This window comes from Canis aureus, chromosome 37 (genome assembly GCF_053574225.1).
Source record: "Canis aureus isolate CA01 chromosome 37, VMU_Caureus_v.1.0, whole genome shotgun sequence".
NCBI lineage: Eukaryota > Metazoa > Chordata > Mammalia > Carnivora > Canidae > Canis > Canis aureus.
The window spans coordinates 1,899,088-1,921,084 of NC_135647.1; the positions used below are offsets into that span (position 1 = coordinate 1,899,088).

A 21,997-nucleotide genomic window follows, 5' to 3' on the forward strand; every position below is an offset into this window, starting at 1 on the left:
AGTTTTGAGTCAGCAGAAGCTTTCAGGAGGAGGTCGGGGTAACGTCCGAACTGAGATCTAAAGAACAAGGAGAACTGGTCACTGGAAAAAGGCGGAGGAATTCCAAGGCAGCCACCCCTGCGAAGTGGAAAAGCAGGAGGACGTGACACGGCGGGGATGTCACGGTCCCGAGCGCTCCGGCCGCACAGCCCGCGGGACAGACAGACCGCCCGGAGCCTGGCCCGCAGACCCGCCGGGAAACAACCTGTGTGCAAGCACAGCAAGCCCTGGTCCCTGTCAGACCCGATCCACACTTACCCAATCGGAATCGGATTCTGGAAGGCAAAGAAAAGCGTCTTGGCGGTTTTCGGTGGGATCCGAGGCGACATCCGTGGCCTGGGGCCGCAGGGCCGGCGGGGGTGAGGGCGCGCGGGTCCTTGGGGCGCGCCCCGAGGGTCGGGAAAGCGGGTTCCAGGGCTGCACTGGGGCGGATCCGGCAGGCGGGAGCGCGGAGAGGCTGCCGGAACCACCTGGCTCTTCAGGGGACCGGGTTTAAAGCCAAGAAAAGCGAGGAATGAGCGAGGAAGGACGAAGGAAAAAGATGGATTAGGGGGAAAGAAATGAAACCATTTTCATATTGGAAAAACTCACTGCGATCCTGGGATTGAAGGTTGGCGAGGACGCATCTGCCCGCAGCGGGGAGCAGCGGGGTCCAGCTGTCACCGAGTCCGAGCCATCCTCTCCTGCGAGTTTTACCGAAACTCCAGCTCAACTGTATGCAAACAGCTTAACTGAGTCTATTTCTAGATCTTTCATGGTTAACCTTTCCTAAGGAAAAGCCTTTCTAAAATTCTTCTGGGAATCAGTCTGCCAGGGAAGGACAGCTCCAAATCCCATGTCCCCCCCGCCCCCCTCGGAAAAATCTCATCCTTATGCGTAGTAAATGAAGGCATTTCTGCAAACACCCGTTTGCCTGAGGCTCCCTGTCCTGGGTGCGGAACTACCCTCCTTGCGGATTCCCAGTGTGGGAACAATTGGAGAGCGTGCTCGCTTTGGCAGCACATCTACTAAAAAATGGGAACAACTGGAGATACTGAGTCAGAGATGCCTCCTTCAGTTGAGGTGCTCTCTTACAGGATTTCGTTGGGGAAGGAGGGGGAGCATAACAAATTGTACATCCACATCCATTACATCTTCCAGCAAAGGGGGTCTTCAAATTTTTTAATTTACTTTTTTGGGGGGTGTCTTCAAATTATCTATTATTTTGCACTACAAGTAGATGCAAATCTAACCCAATCCACAGAGGTATTTATTTTTTAAAAAAATAACCATTTAAAAAAAATAACCATTTTAGTGCTCATTTCGGCAGCACATATACTAAAACAAAAAACAAAAAAACAAAAACAAAGCAAAACAAAACAACAACAAAAAAACCCACCATTTTATTTATTTTAGAGAGAAAGCACAGGAGCTGAGGGTGGGGGAGGAGCCGAGGGAGAGGGGAAAGCAAGCACCTCGCTGAGCAGGAGCCCCACCCTGAGACTTGACCCCAGGACCCCTGGATCATGACCTGAGCCTGAGCTGAAGGCAGACACTTAACCTATTTAGTCACCTAGGTGCCCCAGCAGGGAAGTATTTTTAACACAGATTTGGGATCACAGGAAATAACTGCAGATTTCAATGTTTATACCTGTATTTGGTGCCTAGAAGTCCATAGGAGAATCAAGAAAGACTAAATAAAAAATGATGGTATTGGGATAAAATTCTATGGGAGACATGGAATGGAAATAACAAATTCAAGGAGATAAAGGATCATTGTAAAATCTTCCACAGAAGGTTAAAGAAGGGGTCTCTCTGTGTCTCTCTCCCTCCCTCTAGTTCTCAAGGGATATTGCTAAGTATTAAATTACTAAACTTTTTAGATTCCTGTGATATAAGTCACAATACCTTCAGAAGAATTTGAAGATATGACAAGGGACACCTGGTTGGCTCAGTGGTTGAGCATCTGCCTTCAGCTCAGGCCTTGATCCCTGGGTCCTGGGATTGAGTTCTGCAACTGGCTCCCTGTGGGAGCCTGCTCTCCCGTATCTATGTCTCTGCCTCTCTCTCTGTGTCTCTCATGGATAAATAAACAAAATCTTAAAAAAAAAAAAAAAGAATTTAAAGATATGATGAAAAATGCTGCATGTCCACTCAAACAATGTCAAAAGGGATACCAAGTTGTCAAAATTCTTTATAGGAGCCAAGAACACCAGTGAACTGGACAATGTAGGGCCATCCATAGTCACCAGACATTTCCCTTCCTTTTTAATGACTCACCTTTTTTCTTGAACGGAGAAAAAAATGGGTAGATGTTACCAAATTGGCAGATTCTTACCATTGTTCTTCATTGGTTCCCTTTCACTTTTCTTGGTTTTTTATTTATTTATTTATTTATTTATTTATTTATTTATTTATTTATATTTTATTGTTTCTTTGTTTCTCTTTCTGTCCTTTTTGGTTATTTCTTGGTGCCCAGTAAATAAAAGCTGGCAGATTTTGCTAAGCATTCCATAAATATTTATTGGGAGCAATCAGTTGGTTTCTTTTGTTTATTTTCCCTTTTTACAACTGTACTCAAATAAGGATTGTTTTCTTGATGCCACTTAAACTCTACCTACCTACAGAAAACATAAACAAGTGCTGGGTGAATTGATTATAGAGGTTACACCTGCTGGGTTGCCTTTCCTGAATGAATGCAAGAATGTAGTGATCACACTAGTAAGCTTGATCCTTTTTGTAGATATGGAGAAGGCTTTTTAGCTTGAGCCTGGGTAGCTCAGTTGGCAGAGCATCAGACTTTTAATCTGAGGGCCCAGGGTTCAAGTCCCTGTCCAGGCAGCATGGTCTTTACCTTCCCTAGATCTGGGAGTCCTCAGCTTCTTTCAAAGAAGGAAGTTTGAGTTTGACTTTTACCTGTTTAGAGTGAGAGAATACCAAAAAGTCAGTTACCATCAACCTTAACCAGTAGCTAGGATTTACTACTCTATTCCAAGCAGAAGATGACTTTAGCACTTATTTTTTTAAAAGATTTTTATTCATTTATTCACGAGAGACACAGAAAGAGGCATAAGCAGAGGGAGAAGCAGCAGGCTTCCTGAGGGGAGCCTGATGCAGGACTCCATCCCAGGACCCAGGGATCATGATTTGAGCCAAAGGCAGATGCTCAACCACTGAGCCACCCAGGCGCCCCAACTTTAGCACTTTTTTTTTTTTTTAGCACTTTTTAATAGAGATTTCCCCAGGAATACAGTACAAAAGACTTACAGTCCATGGTGTATAGGAAAGCTATCCTTCTAGACTAGGGAGTTTTAGAAAAGGAACTAGAAACCAGATTTATTGAGTGAAGTGTTCACTGTATCAAAACCCAGGCCCTTTAGATTTGCAATCCTTTGCAACTGAGCTACCTGGCAGATGGGGAGAGCTCTCTGCCAAGCCCTAGCTATGTCATTAGTATGGAGTTACATGACATATACTGCAGTTTGGTCTTAGGTGAAATATTCATCCTACCCAGAAACACAGGGACACTTTGTCATTCATTTCCACTATTTTGGCCAATTGTGAGCTGATGTGTGCAGTTGATTGCTCAGTGGATTGTATCTTTCTCTAGAAATACACATTTCCCCTCCCTCTCTGCCTAGGGATTGTACTTTCCATTCCATTTGAAGATGGCTCACCTAGAAAAATCCCAAGGAACCTAAAACAAAAACCTCCTAGAACTAATACATATGTTCAGCAAAGTCTCAGAATACAAGATCAAAATACAAAAAGCAATTTTATTTCTATACACTAGCAATAAACATGTAGGCCTCAGAAAAAAAAATACAGTATCATTTACATAGCTTAAAAAATAACGTAGATGCCAATCTACCAGAACATGTACATGCTGGAAAATACAAAACTACAAAATGCTGATGAAAGAAATCCAAGACCTAAATAAATAGAGCGATATTCTGTGTTCACTGATTGGAAGCCTAAGAGATGTCAAGTCTTCTCAAAATTAGATACAGGTTTAACACAATTCTTTTTTTTTTTTTTTTTTTAATTTATGATAGTCACACACAGAGAGAGAGAGAGAGGCAGAGACACAGGCAGAGGGAGAAGCAGGCTCCATGCACCGGGAGCCCGATGTGGGATTCGATTCCAGGTTTCCAGGATCGCGCCCTGGGCCAAAGGCAGGCGCCAAACCGCTGCGCCACCCAGGGATCCCCAGTTTAACATAATTCTTATAAAAATCCAGGTGAGTTTTTTTTTTTTTTTTTAGATACAAACATGACTACTTTAAAATTTCTATGGAAAGTCAAATGATTTAGAATAACTAAAACAATTTTGAGAAAAAGAGATACAAAGTGGAAGAAATCACTCCTATTATTTCAAGACTTATTTTACAGCCACAGTAGTAAAGATTGTGCATTACTGGCAGAGGGATAGGCATATAAGTCAAAGAAACAGTATAAAGAAACCATAAATCATCACATACAAATACAGCCAAGTTATATTTAACAGAAGTACAAAAGGAATTTAGTGAAGAGATGAAAGTCTTAGTCTTTTAAAAAAAATGGTGGTGGAGAAATTTGATATCCATAGGCAAAAAAAGCATGACCTCAACCTAAACCTACACTTCATTAAAAATTAACTGGAAATGATAGATTTACTGTAAAACATTAAACTATAAAAGTTTTATTTTTTAATTTTTATTTATTTATGATAGTCACACACACACAGAGGCAGAGACACAGGCAGAGGGAGAAGCAGGCCCCATGCACCGAGGGCCCGACGTAGGACTCAATCGCGCCCTGGGCCAAAGGCAGGCGCCCTGGACCAAAGTCAGGCGCTAAACCGCTGCGCCACCCAGGGATCCCACTATAAAAGTTTTAGAAAAAAATAATATTGGAGGACTTCAGGCTTGGAGAGTCTTAGACGTGACACCAAAAACACAAACATAAAAGACAAATTTGACTAATTGAATTTCATCAAAACTAAAAGCTGTTGCTCTGCAAAGTACTCTCTTAAGAGGATTAAAAGGTCAGTTACAGATGGGAGAAAATGTTTGCAAACCACATATCTGGCAAAGACTCATATCTAGAATATATAAAGAACTCTCAAACACAACACTGAAACAACAATGAATTAAAAAATCGGCAGAAGACATGAAAAGACATTTCACCAAAGAGGATATACAAATGGCACATGAAAAGATGTTCAATATCACTAGTCATTTAGGAAGTATGAATTAAGATCATGGTGAAGTATCACTGCACGTCTGTTAGAAGAGTTAAAATAACAAATTTTATTTGATTGACATTGCCTATGGCTGGCAAGGATGCAGAGAAACTGCATCTGTCACGCATGGCTGATGGCATTTGGGAAATGGTGAAGCCACTTGGGAAAGCAGTTTGGCAGTTTCTTAAAGAAGTGACACATGACACTTACTATACAATCCAGCAATTCCACTCTCAGGCATTTATCCTAGGAATAATGAAAACTTAGGTCTACACAAATACCATACATTATTTTTCAGAGAAGCTTTATTTGTAATAGCCTAAACCTAGAAATAACAAATGGGTTTCTCAGCAGGTGATTGGTTAAACCAATGGTGGTACACATCTATTCCATGGAATACAACTCAACAGTTAAAAAAAAAAAAAAAAAGAACGAACTACCAATGTATGCAACAATTTAGATGGATCTCAAGGGCATTGTGCTAAATGAAAAAAGCCAATCTTCAAAGGTCGCATACTTTTTTTTATCTCTCGTATATATCATCCTCAAAATGACATTAGAGGGATGAGAAACAGATTTGTGGTTACAGGAGTTAAGGATGATGGGGAGTGGTGGGTGGAGAGAAAGCAGGAGAGAGATCTTTGTGGGTAAAGCAATAGCTTTGTAACTTGGTTGCAGTAGTAGTTACACACAAAAAAATTACACATACAACAAAATGACAGGGAACAATTGAACTATACACATACATAGCAATGGAAGGTAACAATTACTCATCCTAGGAAAAATGGAAGGGAAACTTAATATACAAATATCTTCGAGGTATTCACAGAGAAAGGAGGGCATCTATCTAAAGCCTTTGGATTCATTGGTCCTGCCATATGACCAAAGGCCAGGGCAGGAGTAATTCTATAGAGACAGGAGGTAAGAATTCTCCAAGTAGAGAATCCAGTATGTTGGGTGCAAGAATTCTTCAGCAGGTGAAGGCGAAAAGAAACCACCTCACATGTGTAGGATAGATGTGGAAAAAGCTGAATCAGAGAGGATTTCTTTTCTTTTCTTTTCTTTTTTTTTAAATATTCATGAGAGACACACAGAGAGATGCAGAGATATAGGCATTGACTGAGGGAGAAGCAGGCTCCACCCGTGACCCTGATGCAGGACTCCATCCCAGAATCCAGGAATCATGACCTGAGCATAAAATCAATATATTTTTTTTAAAAAAAAGATCAAGACTGGTATTTTAATAAATGAAATAGAATCTAATGGGAATAGAAAATATCAGAAGAAACCCCAAGTGGTAAAGTATTGTTTGGTGGTATTCGGTTTTTTTCTCTCTCTCTAGATAGAGACAGATCCAGTTAGATATATTCTCTATATAGATACAGATTTGTTTGCATACTGCATGGAATTGTGATTTTAAATGTATTTCTGACTCCAAGTTGCAGTCAGAAAAGTATGAAAGAAAACTGCTTTTTGGGAGAATGCTTTTGAAGATGGCAGCATCTCCTTGGAACAAAAAAGACCTAGGAGGGTAAAAGCCTGAAAGGAGTAATTAAAGTTCACTTTACTTGGATCCAGAGTTTCCCTGGAGGCTTAAGAGTGATGCAGGACCGGTTGGTTCTTCTCATGGAGTGGAAGAATGGATCTTGGACAGTGAATAAAGCCATAGAAGTTTATTAAGCAGGTACAGAGAAAGCTCTCAGGAGTAAAAGGGGTCCCAACAGGGCTGCCACTGAAGGCTTTTTTGGGTTAGCCTTTTATTGAGAACCTAACCAAGGAGCCCATGGCCTTGAGATTTCTTTGTGCTGTCCTGAGTGATTGACATACGGCTGCTTTGGGGTCTGGTGAGTTTTTGTGATTACTGCTAATCATCAAAGGGAGATACTCCCTAGCATTTCGGAGCTAGGGAGCCTGGTGGTTGTTTTTGTTTTTGTTTTTCTGTCTTTGCTGCTTTATCTCTGTTTCCTTGGGATGAGTAGGAGCCTGACTCTGGGGCCTCTCAGTGTCCTTGGGATTTATGGGAGCCCAGAGATTGATGGGAGCCTGGCTCCGAGCCTTTCCCGTATCTTTCCCTGCCTAGGTCCATCTGTTTCTACTTCAAGAGGAACAAGCTGTCCGTGGTCTGGTTCCGGTCTCTGGGCTCCCTCCTTTTTCACCTCAAGTCTGGGAAAACAAATCTGAATTCAAGGCCATCCTTGTCCTGGTCTTGGCCCGAGGAAATCTTCGCTAAACAGAAGCTCCATCCCACCTGGACTGCCTTAAGAAGGCCCAAATTTAAAGGCCATTTGAAATGAGAGCCTCCTTGGAAGCAAGGGAAATCCGAAATCGGCCCAGAGGTGACTAGCAGTGTTTCTTCGTCTGTTTCCGCCAAGGGACGCTGGTCTTGGGGAGCTGCCCGGTTCCCCAGGCTGCGGCCTGAGCTGCAGCAGCTGGGTGGGCAAGGGGTGCGCGCCCCAGCTCTGCCCGGGGAAGGCTGCCTGTGCCCGGGCTCCGCCCCGGGAAGGGGCGCCCCACCCCCCCGCCCCGCCCCACCCCGGCCGCCTGAGCTGTGCAGTGCGTGTGCCCGCCCCGGCTCTGCCCCGGGAGGGCTTTGCGCGCTGCTGGGAATCCGAGAAAGGCTGTCGCTGTGCTGGCCGCTGCGCTCACCACTCCCCGGAGGGAAAACGTTGCAGAGGCTGCTCCTTCAGTTTAATTGCGGACGCTGAAATGGAGTAACATGGCCCAGCCTTGTGAATGAGTGAATTCATTATTGCACATCATGCAAAATTTGACATTTGTAAAGATGAGAGGTGTACAGCTGTCCAGACGGGCCCTGGGACCTAACACAGAGGCAGCGACACACGAGGTCTAGTGTTCCGAGAAGTCCTAACAAGTTCTGCTCTCTGATAAAAGCCACAGGAAACGGAAGCTTATATCTTTATTAGCTTAACATTTTTTAATTTCTGTGTGTGTGCCTGTCACAACGGTTCCAAACGAGATCCAACTGAAATTGTGGCCTCCATATCATCATTTGAGCAATAAATTGGGTTTATTCCTTCTAATCGGGAGCATCGTCCTTGTGAAAATCTGTGCCCTTGCAAGCAAATAAAAATAACCGTATATATATATATATTTTATCCAAATGGTGGTCCATGAGACTTTTAAGGAGGAAACATGGGAGGTGGTCAACACGCTTCTTCTCTGATTGATGGTAGTAGCAGGGTCGGCTCCACGACTTCCAGATTCCGCCGGAGTTTTGCTCGGCGCGCTGTTCCTCGGCTCTCTGAGCAAAGAGCAGCTCCAGAAGAATAAACAAAATTAAGGACAAAAAGAATAGTTTCCCGAGCTTGGACATTGTTTGGCAGGTTGGAAAAGCGCAGCCCCGGAAGAGACGGCCCTCGGCCACCTGGTGGTGAAAGAGCGGATCTCTGACACATGGAAGAAAGGAGGGTGGCAAAAGCTATCAGAAAGGAAAACATTCAGAAAAAAAAAATTTTTTTCTCAACACAGAAAAGGTGATTGATCTTCATCATTAACAGAATAGATAGGAAAACTGGGACAGCAAGCAGAGTGGCGCAGTGGAAGCGTGCTGGGCCCATAACCCAGAGGTCCGTGGATCAAAAACCATCCTCTGCTACAGAGCTTATACTTGCTTCTCATTGCTGAATTTTACTCATTAGGTTATAAGCCCCAAAGCCACTGTGTAGATCTTTCATATCGCCCTCTAATTTGGGCCCAGCCATCTTTGAAATCATGCTGTCTCCTAGTGGGCAATTCTCAAACTCAGACTGAAGTTCCCAGAATTGTAAAATGTCTTCCATCCAATAAAAAGAGTGTCTGATAAAAGAGCAATTGGAAATATTCTTTCAGTTGACGTGGGAGCCTACTTCTCCCTTTGCCTGTGTCTCTGCCTCTCTTTCTCTGTGTCTGTCATGAATAAGTAAATAAAATCTTGAAAACAAAACAAAACTCAAACCAGTCTGGATATTATATGAAGATATCTTTAAGATGAGGTTAATATTGAAATCAGTAATTTTGAGCAAATCAGAATGCCCTATACAATGTGGTAGGTGTCATCAAAACAGTAAATAAATTCTGCCCCAGACTGGCTTTGGACCAGGATTGTAATATCAGCTCTTCCCTGGGTCTTTAGCTCAGTGGCCTGCCCTGCAGGATTGGGACTTGCCGATCCCCACAACTGGGTGAGTCAATTTCTTAAAATCTCTCTGTCTCTGTCTCTCTTTCTCTCTCCACACCCCATTTGTTCTGACTTATCCTCCAAAGACAAGCTTATGATGAAGCAGGTAAAGTAACAAAACAATATGAAAATAGGGTGTGTACGACAGCACAATGTTTGCATTATGATGGTCTGAAACACTTAGGAGAAGTATCAAAAACAAAAACAAATTAAGCAAAGAGGCAAAGAGTAAAGATATAGGATTTAAAAAGAATACCTGAATTTCTAGACACACACATATATATATACATTTATATATGTATACATAAATATACATCTGTATACATATATACATATACTTGTATATATAGTAAAATATTTTAAAATAATATAAATTACATATACATATATATAGTAAAAATATATTTTTAAATAATATAAATATATAAAAAATTAAAGAATAATTAAAAGCATTATTATTATTTTTTAATTTTTATTTATTTATGATAGTCACAGAGACAGAGAGAGAGAGAGGCAGAGACACAGGCAGAGGGAGAAGCAGGCTCCATGCACCGGGAGCCCGATGTGGGATTCGATCTGGGGTCTCCAGGATCGCGCCCTGGGCCAAAGGCAGGCGCCAAACCGCTGCGCCACCCAGGGATCCCTTAAAAGCATTATTAAAATAAAACTGGAAATCTTGCTTAACACACAAGGATTAAAAAGTAATATAAAACATTTAATATGAGGATGAACACAAAGAGGGAAAGGAAGGAATTGAGGAGGAGGAGTGAGGATGAAGAAAGAGAAAATGAAATGTGTAAATCAGTGAAGGAAAAGTGTAAAATAAGAAATAGACACTGTAGGGACGCCTGAGTGGCTCAGTGGTTGAGCATCAGCCTTCAGCTCCAGCAGTGATCCCCGGGTCCTGGGATGGAGTCCCACAATGGGCTCCCTGCAGGGAGTCTGCTTCTCCCTCTGCCTCTCTCTGTGTCTTTCATAAATAAATAAATAAAATCTTTAAAAAGGAAGAAAGAAAGAAGAAAGAAAGAAAGAAAGAAAGAAAGAAAGAAAGAAAGAAAGAAAGAAAGAAAGAAAGAAAGACTCTGTAGTAATGGGAGAGATGTTCAAAGATGATACAGCTTGATCAAAAAGGAGAATGCTAGAATTTGAAGAATTATGTGTAAAAAAAATTTTTAAGGCTATTAGGAGGAAGAAGAATAGAAGTTGCACACAGCTACTTGTGAAATTAGGGAAAAGCTAAAGCACTTAAGGGATGTTAGAGATCTAGTTACAGGGAAAAGGGAAAGAACTCTGCACACAAATTGTTGTAAAAAGCATAAAGAAAATATGTAAAATATCTGGAAAGTATGCAAAATGCCTTAAATAAGAAATAAATGGGTACAGAATAAAGACTAGAAGAGAAAAATGTGAGGATAAAGTACGTTAATTTGGGAAAGGAGTGAATCAATGAGGGTTGTGTTGCCTAACCCATCGGCAGCGCCAGTGCAGGATGAAAGCACAAGGCCTCTCATGAAAAAGTATTAAGAATTTCAAGATAACTGCAGCAAAAGCAGTAAGCCAAACACGAGTCCCTTCTAAACTCCGGAAGCTGGAAGCTGGCTGTAAGTAAGAATAAGAAAAGCTTTCAAGAATCTTTTAACCACCATCAAATTTTGAGAGCAGAAGGCTCTGAAGAATACTCACCAAAGGAGGTTCCCGCTACACATAAATGCAGGCGGGTGCTCCCCTTCGAGGTGTGGGGAGCCCCAGACCACACGCCCCACTTATAGAGAAGGCTGGGCTCTGTTGTGACTTGTCATCCTCAGCAAACGTGCTTCTGCAGAGAGCAGATTGCTCAGCTGTTTCCAGAATAGCCATGAATTGCTTTCCAGATGCTGCGTCCTCCTAGCAAATTTAATATAAGCATTAATTAAAATCGCAAACTTAACACCTGGGCACACATGCCCTTTTTTCACCAGCAGTGGTGCAGGTGCATGGAGTACTGGATCCCCCTGGGCTGCAGGCAGGGCTACAAGACGAGGTTAGGGGAGATTAGGCAGTTAAGAACTTCACTCAGCTGACAGATTTCCACACACAACTTTGAGCTTACATGGGCCTTACTGCTGCTTCCCAGGGAATTTTTTCCCCTCCATACACTGCCATGAAAGCAAAACATTTAGAGTGGGTTTATATTTCTGAGTTTTTTTTTTTAAAAAGCAATCTGAAATGCTGTAAGTTTTTTCTTTCAATGAGCTAACCTCCAAATTTTGTTAGAATCTCCAGTACCTATATTAGTTGGTATGCAAAAGATGACTTAAGATTTAAAATTTTTTGCAACATTTTAATTGTTTTCAACAACATAAGATTTAATATGATACAGTATATTTCACTGTGAAAATCTGAATGCATAAAACCATACACTATTCAAAAATGCAATATCAAGAAGTAAAACAGGGACGCCTTGGTGGCTTAGCGGATGAACATCTACCTTGGTCCAGGTTGTGATCCTGGAGTCCCAGGATCGAGTTCCCACATCAGGCTCCCTGCATGGAGCCTGCTTCTCCCTCTGCCTATGTCTCTGCCTTCCTGTGTGTCTCATGAGTAAATAAATTAAATCTTAAAAAAAAAATAAAAAAAAGTAAAACGAACATACAGATTTGCCCAGTATGGCTTACAAAATCAAACACTGCCAACAGCCTTAGAGCCTCAGATATCTTTCTCCTCATTTTCATCTTTTCTTTCTATCCAGAGTCATTGCTATTTTAGGTTTATCGTTCTTTTGCAGTTCTTTAGAGATGTGCCACATATTTATGTGTCAAGAGATATGTCATTCGGGTGTTTCTGAACTTGATATTAATGGTGTTTTAACACTTCTTTAGTCTGCTCTGTAAAGCCGGAGATGGGACTGCAAACCATCCTGTACTCCTATAGTTGGGCTGTGCCAGTGGGAGCTCTAGAGGAGGCTAGAGGACTGGGACGTCCTCCATCCTGCTGGTTCCCCGTTCCTGTTGCACACACCATCCCATCATCCTGACTGCACGCTCTCACTCTGGCAGCAACAGTACGTTCCAGTAGCAACTGCTTCTTCCAGTTTCTGGGGTTGTTTCCCCAACCAACCTCATCAGAGACCTGAGAAATCACAGCACAGCAGGCCAGCAACCCACCCTGAGGAATCTGGCTCCCTTCCTCCAAAATTTTATGTTCTACAGATGCTGGATGCTTCTGATCTGCCTCTGGCACCTGTGTTGTCTTAGCTCTCAGGGTGGCAGCCACTATCCTGCAGCTGTTAGGGATCCTTTTTGGTCTTCTAATACCATGGCTTCCTAGCAGTACTGTCCCAAGAGGTAAGAAGAGGAAGCCACCAGTTTCTTCTGGCCTGAGTGCAGAAACTGGCTTATTTTACTTTTTTTGAAAATACATATAATTTTTTAAAAATGTAAATAGCATCATTCTATATACAGAAACTGGCACTTCTTTTAGAGGACTCTTTGGGTCAGAGGACAGAGCCTGAGGGCATGGCTGTACCCCGTTCCCTGCCTCCACGTTGCTTTTATGTCTGGCCTCCTTCCGCTTTATCCTGCTCCGAATCTGCCTTATGCTCCAGCCATCCCTCACTCCTTCCCCACCCCCACCCAGGCCACTTTCAGCCTCCCTCTCCCCTAGGGCTGCCATTGGGGTCTCTACCATCCTCACCTCTGGAAGCTGCCCTGACAGACCATCTGTCATCTTCCTAGGCAGCACCCCGCCCCGTCTCTCTTTTTTTTTATTTTTATTTTTTTATTTTTATTTATTTATGATAGTCACAGAGAGAGAGAGAGAGAGAGAGAGAGAGAGGCAGAGACTTAGGCAGAGGGAGAAGCAGGCTCCATGCACCGGGAGCCCGACGTGGGATTCGATCCTGGGTCTCCAGGATCCCGCCCTGGGCCAAAGGCAGGTGCCAAACCGCTGCGCCACCCAGGGATCCCCCGCCCCGTCTCTCTCTACGGGGCCCACCCAGCATCACCGCAACCTGTGCCTTTAGATAATTTTCCAGCCACCATGTGCATTACCTCCACGTTCCTTACCTCCACTGCCATGCCACTCAATTGTAGTGGGCACAGTAACAGCAACCCTTAATTGGTTCTTTAAAACATATTTGCTGGCAGCCTTCTCAGAAGCAATCTGAGTTCACCCCAAGGCCCCAGCACTAGATTCTGGGGGAGGCTAGGTTATGCAGAAGGGCAGATGGGTAAATTAAACTACACTAAACTGCTTGTCAATGTTGTGGACTAAGACCGTTAAAAATTGCCATAATTTCTTGCATACCTGATAGTGTGCTGGATGTGTGCTTAACTTACTTAAATAACAAAATAATGACATACTTGCGATTTACACTATGACACTATTGTACAAGTCACAGAGCAACTTTTTAAAAAGATTTTATTCGTTTATTCATGAGAGACACAGAAAGAGAGGCAGAGACATAGGCAGAGGAAGAAGCAAGCTCCCCCTGTGGGGACCCTGGGATCACAACCTGAGCCAAAAGCAGATGCTCAACTACTGTGCCACTCAGGCACCCCATCACAGAGCAATTTTAAGAGAAGTGCAATTTTAAGAGAAGTGAGGCATGGAGTCCAAGCTCCAAGGCATTGAAAAATTATTTCAATTTTTAAAATTAGCATACTTTATTTTTTTAAGATTTCATTTATTTATTCAAGACAGAGAGGCTGAGACACAGGTAAAGGGAAAGGGAGAGAAGCAGGCTCCATGCAGGGAGCCTGACACAGGACTCGATCCTCAGTCTCCAGGATCACACCCCAGGCTGAAGGCTGCGCCAAACCGCTGGGCCACTGGGGCTGCCCGCAGACTTTATTTTTTTATGAACGATTTTAGATTTACAGAAAAATTGAACCGAAAGTACAGAAAGTTTGCATATACTCTCCAGTCCCCCCACTTCCAATCCTAGTTTCTGCTCGTAGCAACATCTTGCACTGGTGTGGGATATTTGTCACAACTGATGAGTCAATATTGATACATTACTATTTAATTAAAGTCCATAGTTTACATTAGGGTTCACTTTTTTGTTGTACATTCTATACTTTTTTACCAAATTCATAATGTCATGTATCCACCATTCTCATTTCATATAGAATAAAATCCTCTGTGCTCCACCTATTTTCCCATTTCCCAAAACCTCTTATCTATTTGCTCTCTACAGTTTTGTGTTTTCCAGACTGTCGTGTAGTTGGAATCACAGAGTATGTAGCCTCTTGAAACTGGTTTTGTTCATGTAGCAATACAGATTTAAGGTTCCTCCAGGTCTTTACATGACTTGATAGCTCATTTCTGTTTAGTGCTGAATAATATGGCACTGTACTGAGTGTGCCAGAGTTTATCATATTTTGAAGTATTTCTTGGTTGCTTCCAATTCCTGGCAATTTTAAGTAAAGCTTCCATAAACATTCATGTGCAGGTTTTTGTGTGGACAGAACTTTTCAGCTCATTTAGTAAATACCTAGAAGTGTGATTGCCAGATGGCATGGTAATGCTATGTTTAATTTTATTTATTATTATTATTTTTTATGTTTAATTTTATAAGAAAATGCCAAACCATCTTCCAAAGCGGCTGTACCATTTCGCATTTCCCTCAGCAATGAATGAAAGTTCCTTTTGCTCTGCATGTTCACCAACTTTTGGTGTCGCCGGTATCTGGATTGTAGCCATTCTAATCTGTGTATAGTGGTATCTCATTGATGCTTGGATTTGCAATTCCCTCATGATGTTTGATGTAGAGCATCTTTCCATATGCATATCTTCTATGGCGACTTACCTATTCAGATCCTTTGCCCATTTTTTAAAAAGATTTTATTTATTTATTAAAGAGAGAGAACACACCAGCATGGGGGAGCTGAGTTTTGGTAGTTTTATGTATATTTTCGATACCAGGTCTATATCAGATAGGTTTTGCAAGTATTTTCTCTCAGTCTGTGGTTTATTCTCTTAACAGTGTCTTGGGCAGAGTAGTTTTTAATTTTAATGAAGTCCAATTGATCATTTTTTTTCTTTGAACACCAAGATTTTTGATGCTCTCTGTTTCCTTATTGGCAGGAACCCCCAACTCAGTGTTACTATTGTCAAGCATCATGCATACAAGAATGCTCAAAGTCATCTTCTGTTATCGCTTCTCATTCTCCCTGCACCTTAGCAAGGCTTTGTCCAGGATCAAAGTCCACATCCCTACTTAGGTCTCATTGACTGGATTCCTGAACTCTTGCAATGCCTCCTTCTCGTTTCCTGGCTCCAAACATTGAGTTCAAATACACCTTCTTTGCAACCAACCTTTTCCCCTTTTTAATCTTTCTTTTTAAAAATGGAAATAGTTTGATTTTTTTAGGAGATATAATCTTGTAGAAAATATGAAATAATACAGGAAAACCAAAAATAATTCCTTCCAAACCTACTCCAGTACCAAACGGGGCATAACCATGATGTTAATGACTTGGTCAATATCCTCCTTTCTTCTGTGACCACATCTCTATCTAAAAATCTGTAGCTATATTTTCACACAAATTTAAAATTATATGAGGGGCACTTGGGTAGCTCAGTAGTTGAGTGTCTGCTCTTGGCTCAGTTGGTGATCCCAGGTCTGGGGATCAAGTCCCACCCTGGGCCCCCCCGCAGGGAGCCTGCTTCTCCCTCTGCCTCTCTCTGTGTGTCTCTTATGAATAAATACATTTTAAAACCTTAAAAATTATATGGGGTTAAAAAGAAATCTTATGTATCATGGACATAGACAAACGTTGATATATAAAGGTCTGCCTTGTCTTTGTTATTCTATCTTATGGCTATTCTATAATTTATTTAACTAGGTCCCATTTTTTGAACATGTTGGCTATTCTCATGTTTACTTCCTCTTTTTTTTAAACAGAAGAGAATGTCTTCTCTCCTGTTAATCTTTTTTTTTTTAAGATTTTTTTTATTTATTCATGAGAGACAGAGAGAGAGAGAGTGTGTGAGAGAGTGGCAGAGACACAAGCAGGCTCCATGCAGGGAGCCCAACGGATGTGGCGAAGGACTCCAGGACCACACCTGAGCCACCCCGGCTGCCCATGTTTACTTTCTCTTAAAGAATCATCCCATGGACCCACTCTCGTCCTGTGGCCAGAATCTTCCCCCAGGTTGTCTGCTCTCCCAGGGCCCATTGCCTGCCTCGCCTGCCTAGTGAACACTAATTAGAGCCCCGGCTCAGGGTCTTTACCCGGTCCCTGCCCTGGGCTCCCCTCCCCCAGCTGACCTCCTGGTGCTGGGTCCTACCGCCCTTCTCTCTACCTCCTGGGGAAGCCACCAGGGAACTTTCGGGGTTAACTGTAATGGAGGCTCGAGTATCCGCTGGGGTTGGGGAGCCCTGGGGCTGACCCTGTGATCACTTTGTCTGTGAAGAAGAGACTCTGGCATCTGGTTCAGGATGGGTTGGAGTCTAGAGAGGCTGGCGGCACATACACCGTCGGGAAAGCACTTGCGAAAGTCGCTATTTGGAAGGACCCAGGCCTCTGGGCGCCCAGCAGAGTGAGAGCAGCCTCGGGCCTGGGCTCTGGGAAAGCACAAGACTTCTGCCCTTTCCTTTGTCCAGAAATGGCTGTACCTCGGGTCTTTTATTCGGAGACTTTGTACTTTTTGTACTTTTAACTTAATGGAACACGGAGAATCTTTCTTTCCCGAGGGCAGACTCCAGGAGTAGATTCATCCACAGACAGTCACGAAGGACTCGAGAGGGAACCTATCCGGCCCTGGGAGGAGGGCGTCCCTCCAGTCTTTCACGCGTGTCTCCCGGTCCTGACCTGCTCCTAGCCGGGCCCGACAGAGCCCTAGACTCGCTGCGCCCGGAGCCACCCGGCTCTGGGGCCCTCTCCAGGGTCCTCCTGTCGTCCCGCCTGCAATTGGAGGGTGACCAGGATTCGGACCCCGGGAAGACCCTGGACCGGGCCGGGAGGTCGTAGCATTCGGAGCTCGTCCTCCCGGCGGATGATCCGCCCTGGAGACGAAAACGTAGAGGCGGCAGGAAAGGAGAAGCGAGGGAAACGTCAGCTCGATCCCCGAATTCGGTGTCCAGGGTTGCAGGCCGCTCGGAGCCCCGGGTCTGTCTCCAGCCCTGCGCACCCCGAGCGCCACCAGCACCCACCCTGCGGGGCTGGGACCTCACGGCTCACCCCGACTCTGGGGAACCTGCGGGCTGACCCGTCCGTGCCGGGGCCGCACGCCTGGACCCCTGAGCGGCCGCAGTCAGAGCTGGAGACCCGTCGGCAACTCGACTGCAGCTCGGGGACGGCGCGGGGACTCGGGCCGCACAGTCCCTGACCGCGCTGTGGGCACCAGCGAGACCGCGCGCTCCCTCCTGGCGGGTCCCCCGCGCGCCGCCGCCGCCGCCGAGAGCGCACAGGCCTGGCGCCGCGCTGAAGCCTCAGGACCGCACAGCGAGCTGCTGGAGCTGCGGCGGCCACTCTCCCCGGTCCCCAAGGGGCTGCCGAGCGCCCGAGACCCGCGCACTTTCCTTGCGCCGGGATCCGGTTCAACCGTCCGCGGAACAAGGCGCACTCCGACTCCGGCTGAGTCAGCCAGAAACCTCGGGAACCGACCAGTTACTGGGCAAGCTGGGGTCCCCGCGGTCGTCGCCACCAGAGGTGCGCACGGGCGAGACCGGGAGGCCGCCGAACCGCCGACGGGCTCAGCCGCTTCAACAGGTCCACCGGGTTCGGCAAGTCCATCGCGCCTGCCCTGCCCTGCCCTGCGGCACAGACCTGGGAGGAAGCGGCCAAACTGCGACCCTGCCAGTCCCACCGCGTGGGTGGCCAATGAGTCTTGCAGGCGCTTTCCCATGGAGAGGGCCCCCGATTCCATTGTGGGGCCCCTTCCCTCGGACTGGTGGGAGAGCTACCTCCAGCGGACTGTCTGGTCTCTGCGGCACGTCGGGGCCGTGTGCAGCCCGGTGACCATCAAGATAGCACCTCCCAAGCCGAAAGTGCTGCTCTCCAGCCCCCCAGCAGAGGTGAGGGACTCCGCAGGGTCCTCACCCTCGGAGAAGCCCCCAGACCCATGTGCCAAGGAGACAGTGCTGAGGGCCCTCAGAGAGTGCAAGAAAGGGAGGGCCAGGTTGGAAGAATCACCGCGTCCCCAGGGCTTGCCAGGTAAGGGAAGGAGTCCCCGAGGCCAGACCATCCACATTTAAGCCCCTGATGAAAAATGGAGTCCTCACTTCTTTTGTGCCCACGCCTGGGGCTCTGAAGAGAAGCCTCGACTCCTGGAGCTCAGATCACAGCTTGAACAAGAGGTCCAGTTGCTCCTCCATGAACTCCTTGGCCAGCACACGCACAGGTGGCCCCCTTGGCTCCAGGAGAAATGCAATCTCAAGTTCCTACAGCTCTTCTAAAGCTTTCTCTGAGTCTTGGAAGAGAAGTGTTCCCAGTGCCTCTCTGCAGCCACCAGAAAGGCCTGTAAAAAAGAAAGGCAAGGGTCATCATTCTCACTCTCTGGTCCCGATGTACTCAGACCAGTTCCCAGCAGCTTCTGGGGAACCAAGTCTGCAGAGCCTCAGCTTTTCTCTAGCCCTGGGGACCTGCTGTCACAGACCCCACCTGCCCAGCTAGGGGATGCAGACCCTGAAGGGGATGTGGCCTTAGGGAAAAAAGGTAGACTCCAGTGGAGCAATCCAGCCAGAGAGGAGACGCCTGAGGGCACCACCCACTCTGGCTCTGACACTTGGTCTGCTGCTCAGCCTTCGCTGTCTCTTCCCGTGCTCTTGCAGGCACAGCTCCAACCCAGGGCACAAATCCACAGATGGAAAGCTTAGCAGACAGGCAGGAGCCTCCTGGGGAGGATGTCAGTGTAGCCCATTCACCTCTGGAGGTCTGGAGGCTGCTGTCTTCACATGGCTTCCCCTGCACCAGTCAGGGCCCCTGCTGGGCACTTCTTCAGACTCACATCCCACAGCCACATCCATCTTGCTGACCCCAGTTTCTCCCACCTGTCCAGTCACTGATGCCACATGGCCCTCATCTCCCTCTCCTAGGACTCCCATGCCCCCCACCACCACCAACAACAACACTTCCTGTGCAAAGTACTTTGTTTGGAGTGAGTAGCCCAGCTCCCCATTTTCCTGCATCTTCATGTCCTGCTGCAACTTCTGCTGGACACATCGAGCCCTGTTTGGGGGCCCCCACCCTACAGTGAGATCAGAGGCTCCTTATATTCCAGCACTTCTGTGGTGGCTGCAGCATCTTCAACTCCAGCTGTCTTCGCTCCCACCTTCAAGCCTATCTTTGGTGGCCTAGGACCTCTGAAAACTCTGCCCAGGATAGCTCACTTCTCTTTCAAGCAAACCTCTCCTCCAGCTCCTCCCACTTCTACCCATCTGCTCCATAGCCTGGTCAAGACGACTTCTGTAGTCATGGCCACCACCCCAGGCAGCACATCCAAAGACTCTTCTTTCACACAGCCTTTGGATTTTGGTGTCAGTACCAGTACCATGGACAGCACTTACTCCATCCCTTCTACTTGCCACACTTTACTTCTTGGGGCTGCCTGTGCCTTCAGAGCCAGCTTCTCTCCAGACACAAGCTTCATCTTCCCACCACAGCAGCGTGCTACCATTCCCACCGTACACACAGTCACCATCTTTAGCCAGGTTCTTACCAGTGCTGTCCAGATATCCCCAAATAAAAGCACTGCAAATTTTCGGGGTGTGGGTGATCCTCTTTCAGCCTCAGCCCTGGTCACCACAAACCAGCCCTCATTATCATCCAGCATCTCCAGTCCAACCTTAGCATTTGCCGTTTCCTTGGGGTCAGGCTCGAGGCCATCTTTCCCACTCTCCCCAGGAGCCACCTCCCAGCCAGCATTCAGGGCTACAGGTGGACAGAAGCCAGGAGCCCTCCAACCAGCCCTGGGCCCAAGCTTCAGTAGCTCTTTCATTTTTGGAAACTCTGCAGTGGTGTCCCCAACCTCAACCCTAACTCCATCTCAGCCAGCCTTCAGCAGTACCACGCAGTCACCCTGTGGGGGTTTGACACCCTCAGCCTCCACCTTTCACATCCCTTCCAGCATCTTGCCAAATTTGGGCAGTACTCTAGCAGGTTTTCCCTTTGGTCAACCTAGTACAACTGATATTGGAGTTGTCTACCAGACCCACCAGAATGGGGCTTGTGGTTCAGTGTTCAGCAGCACAGCCCCACGACCTTTTGCCTTTGGGGGATTGGTGACCCCTATGGACTGTGGGGAGATTGGGATCAGTGCCCCAGACATGAGCTCCAAATCTGGAGCATTCAGCATTGGAGCAGTGCCAAGTGGGACAACTAGTACCATCACACCCTTTGGAAAAGGCTGTAGCCAGAACACCCAAGGCCTGACCAGCCAGAACACACCTTTTGTTGTGGGGAGGGCCAGCATTTCTGCAAGAAAGACTATGTCTGGGGGCCCCTGCATGGCCCCCTTTGCTCAGGGCATGCCTGTCCCTGGGCCAATACAGACTAACAGTAGCCTTGGCTTTGGGATGCCCTCTCCACTTGCTCAGGGTTCTCCTGGGAGAGGACCTTTCAGATCATCAGCCTCTTCATTTTCCATTGGTGCAATATCAAAACCCCCAAAGAATCGGGAGCAAAGGCATTCCCGAAGGCATCATGCACACAAGAAATAGTCTGTGTCCCCTGTCCCTAGATCTGGACCTAAGTATTGTGAAGAGCCTTGGTGTCTTCCAATTCTCTAAAGCAAACATACCCCAGATCTAAGGCTAGAGCTTTACATATTCACCCTGTGGGTCCAAATTTATAATCTAGAAAAAGGTGAATGACCAAGATATCTAGTGGTAACAGCAGAATGAAACTGGATGGGACCAAACCTTTTGATGGAGGAAGTTCTTCTTCTTGGCTGCTCCTCTCTGGGTCAGGTGTGAGCTCAGGGAACAGACATGCTAGGAAGGCAGCAAGTAGAGCTCACATTCTCTTGCATCCTTGGGGGGAGGAACAGATTCTCTGTAAATCTCAGCCTACTTTCATTTAGCCCTAAGAAGTAATTCTCTTTCTCTTATCCCCCAGGAATGCCCATCCTCACTCCTCACTGCTTTATTCTTCAATGAGTTCTTGGAAGAGCTTTTGATGTAATTTGACCTTGAATCAGATGAAATCTGACATCATTTTCCATGATTGATCAACCCTTGAGGGCACTTATATGTACTGCTCTTGCTGTGTCACCTCCTCCCACCAAGTTGTTTTAATCTTTCCCCAGGAGAAGTGATGCTCCAGCCCGATCCTCCTCCTCTTGCCGATTTAGCCCCTAACACATTGGTAGGGTCAAGACTCAGTCTGTCAGATCCCAGTGGTCACTCATCATTCCAGAAAAGGGAAGCTCTCAGGCAGTTTCCCTCCAGGCTTGGAGCAAGCCGCCTGGGCCTTCTGCTTGCCACTCTCCATTGTGTCTATGCAGAAACTCACTCTCACCATTTTGTCTGACACTACTGTGCCTTTTGTAGTGTCAGCTGAGTTTGGAGGAGGATGGCTTGTAAGAGTGATGCTACGTGGATAGAACCAGAGTACCTGCGGAAAGGTTTCTGGGACCTGGCTGATTGTATAGGGC

General features: G+C 45.9%; 1 protein-coding gene and 1 non-coding gene across 2 annotated transcripts; both read left to right on the forward strand.

The window, feature by feature from the left end:
- Positions 1-156: 156 nt before the first annotated feature.
- POM121L2 (POM121 transmembrane nucleoporin like 2) lies at positions 157-21,062 on the forward strand. The gene is given in 10 exon segments (XM_077885870.1): positions 157-398; positions 17,320-17,617; positions 17,692-18,144; positions 18,147-18,536; positions 18,538-18,955; positions 18,958-19,164; positions 19,167-19,310; positions 19,313-19,416; positions 19,418-19,563; positions 19,565-21,062. Coding segments are annotated over 10 exon segments (3,900 nt in total).
- TRNAK-UUU (transfer RNA lysine (anticodon UUU)) lies at positions 2,787-2,859 on the forward strand. The gene has a single exon. It is a non-coding gene; the product is annotated as a tRNA-Lys (tRNA).
- Positions 21,063-21,997: the final 935 nt, after the last annotated feature.